The 12088-nt window shown below is 37.2% G+C and overlaps 3 protein-coding genes across 3 annotated transcripts in view; 1 reads left to right on the top strand and 2 right to left on the bottom strand.

Annotated features, from left to right (window-relative positions):
* Positions 1-12088, bottom strand: part of LOC125214644 (uncharacterized) — a 63388-nt gene that overhangs the window by 9674 nt on the left and 41626 nt on the right. The window contains exon 2 of the mRNA XM_089066481.1: positions 1307-2403. Within this exon, the coding sequence (XP_088922607.1) occupies positions 1307-2403 (1097 nt within the window). The remainder of the gene's footprint in view (positions 1-1306; positions 2404-12088) is intronic.
* On the top strand, positions 4353-6147 carry LOC148930460 (UDP-arabinopyranose mutase 2-like). Its single transcript, XM_089068437.1, has 4 exons — positions 4353-4703; positions 4882-5132; positions 5356-5524; positions 5626-6147. Exons 1-4 carry the CDS (start codon positions 4386-4388, stop codon positions 6109-6111), a joined length of 1224 nt encoding a protein of 407 aa, XP_088924563.1. The 5' UTR covers positions 4353-4385; the 3' UTR covers positions 6112-6147.
* SAE1A (SUMO-activating enzyme 1A) lies at positions 6208-10013 on the bottom strand. The gene is made up of 10 exons (XM_048115755.2): positions 9773-10013; positions 9634-9685; positions 9347-9542; positions 8896-8975; positions 8669-8785; positions 8368-8418; positions 7094-7160; positions 6803-6906; positions 6607-6711; positions 6208-6522 (listed from the first exon to the last, which is right to left on the bottom strand). The coding sequence occupies exons 1-10, from the start codon at positions 9853-9855 to the stop codon at positions 6409-6411; spliced, it is 969 nt and encodes a 322-aa protein (XP_047971712.1). The 5' UTR covers positions 9856-10013; the 3' UTR covers positions 6208-6408.

Below are 12088 nucleotides of genomic sequence, written 5' to 3'. Positions count from 1 at the left end.
GTTTAAATGTATAAGTTAACTTAACAAAGTCTAAGTCTTTGTTTTAGTAGACCGGTTGTGGGCGTCGTCCACTTTAAGGTAATACGGTCAGTTCTAAACAAAGAAAAATATGAATTTCACAACCTAGATGGAATTAGACTACCCATCGAGAAAGGTTGCAATGTCAGTCCGTATATTTCTAAGCCTTACTGAAATAAGATGACATTGGTGTGGTATAGCACTGAACGGATCTAACAGCAAGACTTGCCTTGGGCTATCTACTGAAAGGCGAGGTCTTGATAAATATTTATTTCTTAATCAATGTAGGTTAGCATTGAGCATACGGTATTGATTATGCATTGCTTTGACTTATCAAATGGTGCGGGTTTTTCGTAGCCCAATTATCCTGATATATTGGGCAGTGGTGATCGATATCTAGCGGTGCTAGGATTGCTATTATATTGAATCGTGCACGAGGTGAGTCTCGTTTGATAATGTCCTCAAGAGGAGCGCGAAACTAAGTTTTATTATTCGGAACCTAGCTAGTTGGAGTATGATTACTCTATGAATAATAAATGAGTGTTTCATGCTAAGTCCACTCTTGGAATTAATAAGAAGTTAATTAATTAAGTCAATAGCAGACATTAATTAATTAATGGACATATTAATCTTAAGCACGGGAAATGAAAGATAAACGGAAACCCGGATTACTTATAATTTCGGATTTGGATGGGGAGAGTTCAATATTACTTCTGTAGTGGCTGCTCGTAATATTCCAATTATAACTTATATTAAATTGTGGGTTCAATTTAATTAGTAAAAAGTAAATTGGATGAGCCCATATCCAAAGCCTTCCATAGATCCCTGTCTGGGCCCAAAAGGAACTTAATATAAATAGGAGAATAAAGGAGACAGAAAATACACAATATCTCATATTGCAATTTTCGAAAATTTCGATCTCTCCCAGCTGTAGGAGATTTCGAATTTGAGTCCTATTCCAAAAAGGATTTCTTCTGTCTTCTTTATTTAAGTCCTAGTATTCTAGTAAGATCAGCCCACACTGATATTAGAGTACAGTTCGGGAACCAGAGAGAAGATTTGTGGTCTAGTACTTAAAGCTACACGTGGAGAAGTCGCTAGCCATCTTCAATTCTTTGGAGAATTAATTAGGTATTATTCTACTCCGTAGAAAAGCATGTTTTAGGTTTTCAATATTCTTAAAGCATGATTAATTCAAGTTATGAGCATGATACATGTGATAATTACGCGAATAGATTTTGTCTAAATAATCTGCTAAATAGATCTGATTATTATGTGATTTATTTACATGCTCTTCCGCTGCGTGCACCAACAGGGTCGCGCTCCCCTCGCTCTCCGAAACGCTAAGTCGCGAGCGCACCGATTTCCCGTGCAGCGCGACGTGCATCCCCGTCCGGAATTTGGGGAGATCCTTCAGCTGATCGTAGATGTTCCAATACTTGAACCCCTTCGACAAGTACTTGCCACAATACCTCTGCATGGCCTCATCTCGGACCATATGCTCGTTCTGGCCACTGGGCATGTTCGCCAACAAGTTAGAATAAATACCGTTGAAGTGGCCGCAGTCCCTCATGAGGCGCTCCCAATGCCGACGGATCGCCTCGCTGCCATGGTCCTTCATTGAGGCAGTCTTGTGGCTCCTGTACTTCGCGGCAACCCGCTCCCAGAATATGATCTCAGTCTGGTAGTTGCTGCGCTCCGCGTTCTGTGACGTGTCCGCCCAGCAGGTGGCTATCAGCTCGGACTCTTGCAGAGTGTAAGTAGTCCTTACCCGCTTCGGCCTCTCATCGGAACCCGTATCAGTCGCAGCCGACGACGCCGGCGCCTTCCCCCTCCCGCTCCTAGAAGGCGGCTCGGTGGGCGTTTCTTCCACCTCGAAGTCCTCCGCGCTCAGTGTCGCGGCCTGAGATTCTTGGTCGCCTGGGGTTGATCCGGGGGTGTCGAACTGGGGCCGATACACATCGTCGGCTGGAGAGGGCATTCTGCCGGCAGAGTTGAAGTACGGAGAAAGTCTCCGCGCCGGAGGAGTCTGCAACGGAGACGGACCCGCGTATGGAAGTTGGCCGGGAGGAGAACCCATCGCCAACAACGAGTGCATCCACTGCTCGTTTGCTTCATCCGTGTTGGGAATTTGTGAACTCGACTCTTTCCCCTTACCCTTACCCGAGCGGGAATTTTTCTTCCAAAAGCTCATAATTTTTGGAAGATTGATGAAGATTGAAGATTGGGAGAAGAGATTGAAAATGGAGAGAATGAAGATTGTGGGTGATGAATGGAGGAAGTGGAGGAAATATTTATAGGGGTGGGATGTAAAAATAGCCGTTGGGCCGGAAAAAAAAAAAAAATTAAATATCGCCGGATTATCGCCGAGCGTCGCCCACAGTGGCCGGCGATCGCTCGGCGATAATCCGGCGAAAAAACGCCGGTTGGCGAAATATCGGTAAGATTATCGCCGGATTATCGCCGATTTCACCACAACGGCCGGCGATAATCCGGCGATGTTCGGCGATTTTTCGCCGGATTTTCGCCACCCCCATTGGGAGTGCTCTTACTTTACCTATTTCTCATTAAAATCTATGTCTTCCACAAATTAGACTATTTTTTATAGACATAGGGAGTATTTTTTTCCATGTTATTGAATTCTTTTTACATTTCACATTTTTTTTTATTAAGTTTCGCTCTTTTTCCTTTTTTTTTTATAATATCTTATTCTTCAGGAGCAAAGTTGAAGGATTAGAAAAAAGTACTGATCCAATCACAATTACGGGTTAGAAAAATTTACCGAAATATCGATATATACTATAAAATACTTCCTCCGTTCATCATTAGAGCATCTCCAAGGGGAGAGATAAATGGAAGAGTAAAGTCATATAACCACCATATTTGTCTTCTTTTCATGAAAAATCATTCTCCAAGGGGGGAAGAGTTTGAGAAGGAATTACACTTTATGTTTTTTAATGCATTTTGTACTATTATTTTATTTTATTTTTAAATGATATAGCTTTCTATATATCTTTTTCCTTTGGAATGTATTACATTTTGGAAGGGTATATTTCACTTTTTGAGAAGGTAAATAGATGATATATTTTTTTCATTTACCTTTCCTTATTGGAGATACTCTTAGGAGTCTCATTTATGGGCAGCACGGTTTTTAAGAAATATTAAGAAAAATGGGTGGAAAAAAGTTACTGCAATAAGAGTGTTATAGGGGAGTGTTATATTGTTAACTCATAACTTAATTGCTAACTATAACTAAATAATAGCCATTAGATATTCAAATTAAGGGTTTAGATCATTAATCCCTAAATGTCAATACGATCAACGAAAAACGTCAATAAGACCATAGGATTAATTTCAAAAAATATCAATAGGAGTATTAATGTCAATTAACTACATGTTTAGTTATAACTAATTTTTAAAAGAAATCCCAAAACTTTAAATTCATATAACATATATCAAATTAAAAATAATTTTATAAGGATTCCAACGATATCATACATGCATATGTTCCGACGTCAAATTTTGAAAAAAAAATTGAATTTTTTTAATTTTTCCGTATAAGCAGAAATGTCAACATACTATATAAAATATGTCAATATAAGCAATGAGTTAACATTCTTAAAGCATTGTGTTGACATTCTCAAAGCATTGTGTTGATATTTTCGAAAAACTATATTGAAATTTTCATCCAAAACCCTAATTTGGAGTTTTTTTTTTATCTTTTTCGATTTAATTAATAAAAACGAATATTACATGTGGCAAATTGTAGACCACACGTTTTCTAAAATCCTATGGCCTTAAATGAGTTAGCAATTGATCACTCCCCCTCACTTATATATATATTAGTTTTAAATGAAATGTGAGTGGAGTGAGTTAATGGAAGGCGGGATCCTATTACCATTTATGGTAAAAGTGAGCCGGAACTCCTATTCGTGGACGGACTAAAATAGAAAAATAGGACTCCTATTTGGGAACGGAGGGAGTATCAAAATTTTGGTATAGCTTGATTTTTGATACGGTACGATATTTTCTGAAAAAATTTGGTATGATAGCATTTTGAATTTTCGTTTACCGAAATATATCAACATGTATCTAGTATTATGGCATTCTGAAGCTGGAAGTCTCTCCCATCAGTTTTCTCAACTAGACATGCAATCAAAGGATGTTTCTTATCACATTCTAGTCATTTGGATTCTTGTGTATTTGTCCATTAGTTATTCTAGGATTTTGCTCCTAGCTAGGATTTCTTGTGTTATGTACAAGCCAAAGCCAAAGCCAAAATGAAATGAAGTTGATATTTCTCCCTCAACATCTCCGCCACCCCTATAAATACCCTCCCACCGAATTCCTTCAAGGCCACCACGAATATGCCGTCGACCAAGGCGGTTGCGCCGCTGAAAGATGAGCTGGACATCGTGATCCCGACGATCCGAAACCTGGACTTCCTGGAGATGTGGAGGCCCTTCTTCGAGCAGTACCATCTCATCATCGTCCAGGATGGAGACCCCTCCAAGACCATCCACGTGCCCGAGGGCTTCGACTACGAGCTCTACAACCACAACGACATCAACCGCATCCTCGGCCCCAAGGCCTCCTGCATCTCCTTCCAGGACTCCGCCTGCCGCTGCTTCGGATTCCTCGTCTCCAAGAAGAAGTACATCTTCACCATTGACGACGACTGCTTCGTGAGTCTCTCGATACTGATTTTTACTCCCCAACAAAATGTCTCATTTCACTTTTACTATTTTTAGTGTGCAGAGCTCATTCAACACACGATTGTTATAAAATGAATGTATAAAAGTAGGGTCCAGTTAGACTACCTTTTACTGATGTGTTGTGAGTTGGAATGGGATAATTACATAGGTTGCAAAAGATCCAAGTGGGAAAGATATCAATGCATTGACTCAACACATACAGAATTTGCTAACTCCAGCAATACCATTTTACTTCAATACAATGTATGACCCCTATAGAGAAGATGCTGACTTCGTCCGTGGCTACCCCTTGAGCCTTAGGGAAGGAACGCCAACCGCCATCTCCCACGGACTCTGGCTCAACTACCCCGACTATGACGCCCCAACTAAGCTTGCCAGACCGCTACAGCGCAGCACAAGGTTAGATGGTGGCTTACATTTTTTTGATAGAAATCGCATCTTTGAGTCATGCTGGTATGGACTTATACATTTATTTTATTCCGAAAGTGAGCTAATAATCTTTATATTGGAATATTATTTCACGATTTATTTTAGGATCTAAACCCTCTCTTCCATCCCTCTGGAAGAAGAACAAATTCTCGAATTAATCCCAAATTAATACGTACCATTGTTTTCATTGAAGGTATGTGGATGCTGTCCAAACAATTCCTAAGGGAAACCTGTTCCCAATGTGCGGAATGAACCTTGCATTTGACAGGGAGCTCATTGGCGCTGCCATGTATTTCGGTCTCATGGGCAATGGGCAGCAAATCTGGAGTTACGGAGACCTGTGGGCTGGATGGTGCACTAAGGTGTTTGTTTATGCGTACTATATAACACTGTTGAAACCAGGAATAAATCATACCTTGAATAGCTTATCAGCTAAATGTGGAATGCGTGAACATATTTGCAGGTGATCGCTGACCATTTTTGTTTGGGGGTGAAGACGGGGCTGCCTTATATCACGCACAGCAGGGCCAGCAACCCATTTGTGAATATGAAGAAGGAATACAGAGGAATGTTCTGGCAAGAGGAGATCGTCCCCTTCTTCCAATCTGTTGTTTTCCCCAGGGAATGTACGACCGTGCAGAAATGCTACATTGAGCTGTCGAAGATGGTGAAAGAGAAGCTCCTCCATCTTGATCCCTCCTACTTCCAGAACCTGGCTGATGCTATGGTCACCTGGATTGAGGCTTGGGATGAGCTCAACTCTGCTGCAGCTGCTGTGGTTGCTCCTGTTGACAAGAAGGATGCTTCTTCTTCAGCCGATACAAAGGAGAGTGAGAGTTGGTATTCTAATTATATAGAATCATGTCTTGGGAGAATTCGAATTGATAATCTGTCCAAGTGGAACTCGCAAAGGTTTCATTACACAAAACTGAATCAGTATGATGAATGAAGTTCGTTAATTTCCAGTAAAATTGCATGTGTAAATTAAATCAGCAGCTCAAATTATCAAATTATGACATTTGACAAGTAATCAACAAGTAAGGTGTTGATGAGTAAAAAATTCACTCCTCGCATTACAGTAACGGAGCCAATGAAATGTTACAACTCATAAATTAGGTAAATCACATAGAAGCAGCAGCCAAAAAAACACATGGATCAATCCATAATATCTAGATTATCCTAAGATCAATTCCTTAGTAGGTCGTTGGATGAAACTAAGCTGAAAAGTGGACTAAGACCACAGTCTTCACTTGGGCTTCGGATTGCCTATGTCTTCTATTATCCCTTTGCCATCCATTGCATCAAAGAAAAAGAAGTTTTTTAGAGGATCACCTTTGCCTGATATTGCTTTAATAACTTCCTGCAACCATGAATATATTCAAATTCAGCAATAATAATTCAATTGATGGTCAAGCAGAGAAGAACAGTTGGAAGTGTGTCTTACTTGTCCAAGGATGCCTCCGATGATGGCACAAACAGGTGGAAATTCAGTTCTGCCTTTCAATAATCTCTCAAGTAGGGCATCCGGAATTTGGGATTCAGCATGTGACTGCCGGGTTATTAATGGGTCATTATTACAATTCAGAAGCAGGATAGGATATGCATGTGGATAACAACATAACAAGTTGAACGAGATTTACCTGAGCATCACAAAGTTCCTTCCTCAGCTTTTGAACCTTAGGCAAATCTGCAGCAGAAGTTTCCCCACGACTACGGCCTTCAAGCTCCTCAAACTTCTCTACCACTGGAAGTCAAAAGTGTTCCATTTTTTGTGCAATTATGACAAAGAAGGCAGTTTATGTAATCACACTTAAATGTATCCTTTTATGCAGCACACTAAGTTTAATCGACAATCGCAGAAGACTACAATGATGGATGAGGAAAACAATCATTCTGGCTCATCCCAGAGAAATTATGTGAAAAGCATGTACCTCTTAGGGCTAAGTACAACTTGGAAACCTTCCTTGGAAGAGATTTCCATGGAGCAGATATAGCTTCCTGAGAGAAGAGAAAATTGACAAGTAAATTTATTAGATGACAACTAACTGAATCAGAAACTTGACAGGCGTAGTACCATGGGAGCATGAGCATGTTCAGTTCAGAAGGAATTTCAGAGTTAATCTGATATGGTTTCAAATACATAAAATTTCATGGCAAATATTTATCAAAAGGTTAGCAAATGTCAGATGGTGTACTCTGATGTTATAGTTTAAACCATGACATAAAGGCACCTTCAGCAAAACATTTTCATTCCCCTTTTATACAAGATGTAGAAATTAAAGCCACACACACTAACATAAGTAGTCAATAGTTTGTAAGAACATTACTTATTTCTATCTATTAGTTTTATATGTTTATACATGGTATTCTCATTTCAAATAGTTTCCCAGTTTAATTCCATACTGACTAGATCTCATCCCTGATATTTCCCATCCATCTATCCTAGTAAAGCTATAACCAAGGACAAGTATATGCAAATAAAGGAGAGTGACGATGAAGTTTATACTTCAAGGGTGACTTATTAGCACCATTATTTTATTCAGGGCATTCTGAAGCTGGAAGTCTCTCCCCTACTCCCAACAGTATGTGGTATAATCATGTTAGAGCAACTAGACTTTCAATAAGATGAATGATTCTTACATGCTATCAGGCTTTATCATGAAAGCACATCACACATACAGAAGGCATGGCAAAACAATCAAACTCATAATCCTTAGGAATTATCTCAATTGTCAATTAGCATAAGTTTTAAAAGAATTAAATGGGGTGTAAAACTTCCTAAATTACTCATCCATTGTTAACCATCCTTAACTTGAGAATATTGTACTAATTTGCAACCTCATGTATGACATATGGCTGCTGCTAATTCATTAGTAACATTTTCCTTATCTCCATTTTCATTACAAACCTATTCATCATGATTAGGTCATCCTTCATCCTTGTATCAAAATTACAATGTAGGAGACTCGTTATCAAAATTTCTCACTTGTGGCTTTATCAACCCACTTATTCAAGCATGAACGTAATGTATAATAGAACCAGGTGAATAATTTAAAGCATGCAAGGATATTCAGGACAAGTAACCAACAGTATGAATAATGTACATTTCCCTCCAGCACTTAATGATGGTAAGGAACTGAATGGGTAATGCTTCTAAAGTTTATAGAAGTTTCTCTCTGTTGCTTCTCAGAGATTGTTACTGTACCTCTAAAGTTGGATACTCTATATGGCACTCAATAGTTTCATCATCTTTTTTCTGCAAAGAAGAAAAGCAGATCAAACTCCAAAACTTAAAACAGGAAATGACAACCTTATCTACAGAGCAACAACCACAATAACCCATTTAACATATGTAGCTCAATCACATAGTTCAACCATGCACAGAAATGCTTTAGCTTTAGAAATGTAGCTTTAGAAATGATTGAAAACAGATGAGTCCAACACAAATAACTAAACCAAATGTCTTAAGCATACAACACAAGAATCAAAAGATCCTAAGATATAACCTTGTTGTAAATGTAATCCTGCAAGTCAACAAATATTTCCCCACAGGAGTCTCTGCAATCCACTGTGTAAAATGCAATACGTTTTAACGATTTGCGGCACTTCTCATTCACTGATTTCTGCATCATATACATCAAAAGGACTTATAAATGAAATAGACAATACTATTCTATATGTACACAAGTCACGAGCCAAGAAAAAGGTCATCCAGATAAGAAGGTTACTGTACCTTTGTAGAAAGAGAGCATGAACTGATAACCACAGCATCAAACTTGTGGAAGAAATCAACATCAAAGTTTGATAATTCACCTGCATTCATCTCACTGTCAACAGTAATAAGCTGAGCCATAAACAAAGCAAAACATATTGGCCTTCAGCCGTCCTAAAAGTTCAGATCTTCCCCTGCCATACTGGCAAGACAAACATCAACCTAGAGCTCTTGCAGTCGAGACTATTCATAGCCAGAGAGAATATGGAAAAATGATTCAGAATTATCTACTAAACAAGTTTTTCCAGAATATAACATCCACAAATTACACACTAATCACAGAAATATAACAGTTCCAGGCCTATAAAACACTATCTGAGCCAGGATTTAAACACTTCGAAATCAAAAACTAATTTTCTAATTAAAAAACGTAAGACTAAGGGCCAACAAAAGCACTGAAAAAGGAGCCCACCTCTTTGAACGGAAACACGAACCATGGGGTTAAAGTCCTTCAAGGAATCACTGCAGAGCTCAGCAAGTGATTTTCCCGTGTATACATTTGGGTCGGGAGGAACCAAAAAATTAGCAGTTAATAACTCTTCCGTCACCAGTCGATCATCGTTCAATGTCACACTACCTACCCCGGCTAGCACAATATTCTTGCAAAACTGCGGAAACATGAATTTCACGGTTTCACAACAGAATACACATTCTGTAAACTAAAACATGGGAACTTGGTGTCTAACGTGAGATTAATACCTCAATTACAGAGCCTTTGAGTCCACTAACGAGTATATGAGACTTGCTTAGCCTAGCAAGCAGCAATTTCCAGAATATTAGCACATGCATAACTACGAAACAAAGCCACACACAAACGCAAGTTCGAAATGCATAGTACCTCCGTTGAGCATCGGCGCCCCAAACGCGAATTTGGCGATCATAAAGCGCGGTTTCTTGTTCGGTCAATTCCTCACCGTCCATGTTTAATTGCAGCCTGGATTACCCAAAGTGGTTATTGAATTTGAGAGCGAGTGTGTGTTTGAGTGTGATGAAAAAAAACCCTAATCCTGAATTGTTCAGGGTTGAATGAACTCAAACAAATGAACAAGAGCAAGGGCGGGCTTGAAAATTGAAACACGCCACTCACCACCATTTATTATTGTATTCAAATATTGTGTTTTTAAGTTGCAATTTTGATGATGTAGTGATAATTGTATTTACAAGAAGTATTACTACAAGTTTTTGTCTATTTCAATATTTAAATATAATAATATAGTTAATTTTATAACAGACGAAGATATTTCAAAAATAAGTTTTAAACAAATATACTTTCTCCGTCTCCTAAAAAAGTATAAATTTTATTATTTTTTATCCGTTCCTAAAATAAAAACTTTCAATTTAAGTAAGTTTCTTTTTCTCTAGGAGGACTCATTTTCTAATTCCACTGACACATTTTTCTTTTTATATCTTTTACTTTACAAATTTTACATTAAAACTTGTATCATTTCAAAAATAACACTTTTTTTTTTATACTTTTTTTTCCTTTATCAATTTTATATTAAAACTCTATCGTTTCAAAAGTTCCTATTTTTAAGGGATGATTCGAATATATTATGCATTTTTTTATGCATGAACATATTTTGTATAAATAAGTAGGAGTATGATATTATTTCTCTTTTACCTTGGCGCCTCTTCTTTTAGGTGATTTGATTCTCATTTTCTACATTATTATATCTTAATTTTATATTATGAGGTGATTTGATTCTCATTTTCTACTAATTATTATATCTTAATTTTATATTATGATATTATTTTTAGGTGATTTGATTCTCATTTTCTACATTATTATATCTTAATTTTATATTATGAGGTGATTTGATTCTCATTTTCTACTAATTATTATATCTTAATTTTATATTATGATATTATTTCATGCAATATATGCCGTCCAAATGAGGGTAGTATAATTAGTAGTCGATAAAATTAAATTTACAGAATAATTACATTAACAATACTAATTCACTTCAATTACAAAGAATATGAAAAAACATACTCCTTGACCCTTGTATGTCAATGATTTAAAATTGTGAAGTTGATAGACCCTTGATCTATCGGACTAGATGAAGAACAAGATAAACCCTAGCAGGTGATTTCCGCCGTAACGGAGAATAAATTTATACTTTATTTCTCAGTGAATCAAAATACTATAAAATCCTATTATTTATAGAATTCTAAATCTAAACTATCTTGCTAGTCAAGCAAGATAATTAAAATAAAATATTACAAAAGATATGGAAAATAACTAAAATAAGAGATATACTAAATCAAATAAAATCAAGAAAGGATCTTCGGCAAGATTTGCTAGGTCGAGGACTAGAAGTAGTAGTGTATACCTTAGCAACTCAGGAAGAAGATGCCTTGATATATAGGAGTTTTGATTACCACCTTCTTCTCCGTTGCATAATGCCACTTTCAAACCTACAACAATAGAAGACAGCCATTCAACTATGTCAAGTAACGCATTTCCAATTTCAAAATCATTTAGAGAGAGATTTAGGTTTATGCATTTAGATTTAAAGCTTACACATAAAACAAACACTTGCCTGGATTATCTTCATCTATCATATCTTGATTCCAGTTTCTTGAAATAGCCATTCATACAATTAGGGCCTTTGAGACTGGTATTTGAAGTTCAATTATTTGAACTTCTTGAGGTTGATATATGTAATCCAATCAAAAAATAGAGATTCACTAACCTGGAACAAACAGCTGTGTGCTTTGTATCAGTGAATATAACATAACATTATTTATAACCGAATGGATGTATTAATCATATTTATTAATATCTACTGCCATTAACAATAAATGAAAAACCAACTTTTGGAGATCCAAATTAACATTATGGCCAAAACCATTCAGATACTAGTAATTAATCGTCTAACGTTTATAAAAAGCAACGATTTTTTCATGAAATAGTTTGTAAGTGATTGTTGTTTTTTCCAGAGGAAAAATTGGCTTTGTTTGTGTACGTTTCAGTAGATGATCAACTACTTTTATTTTTGTTGATGGATAAATGAATAGAAGTTTAAATATTGTATCCCAGTGGACTCGAAGAGGATAGTTTTAACCAACATTAACCATTCCACTGCAATGCCAACACACGCACTCCGCCAAAGACGACTCAAACACCTCCACTCTGAGTTTCATCATTGCT

The sequence above is a fragment of the Salvia hispanica genome, chromosome 3, assembly GCF_029641045.1.
Source record: "Salvia hispanica isolate PSC_SH4W2 chromosome 3, Shi_PSC_v1, whole genome shotgun sequence".
NCBI lineage: Eukaryota > Viridiplantae > Streptophyta > Magnoliopsida > Lamiales > Lamiaceae > Salvia > Salvia hispanica.
Note: the sequence above shows the minus strand (reverse complement) of the source record. Positions and strands in the feature narration are given on the sequence as shown.

Coding starts and splice junctions, on each gene's coding strand:
- LOC148930460 (XM_089068437.1), top strand. CDS start 4,386: ATGCCGTCGACCAAGGCGGTTGCGCCGCTGAAAGATGAGCTGGACATC. Junction 4,704..4,881: donor CCATTGACGACGACTGCTTC/GTGAGTCTCTCG, acceptor ATAATTACATAG/GTTGCAAAAGATCCAAGTGG. Junction 5,525..5,625: donor GGGCTGGATGGTGCACTAAG/GTGTTTGTTTAT, acceptor ACATATTTGCAG/GTGATCGCTGACCATTTTTG.
- SAE1A (XM_048115755.2), bottom strand. CDS start 9,855: ATGGACGGTGAGGAATTGACCGAACAAGAAACCGCGCTTTATGATCGC. Junction 9,686..9,772: donor GGCGCCGATGCTCAACGGAG/GTACTATGCATT, acceptor GCTGCTTGCTAG/GCTAAGCAAGTCTCATATAC. Junction 7,161..8,367: donor TAGAGTATCCAACTTTAGAG/GTACAGTAACAA, acceptor CTCTTCTCTCAG/GAAGCTATATCTGCTCCATG.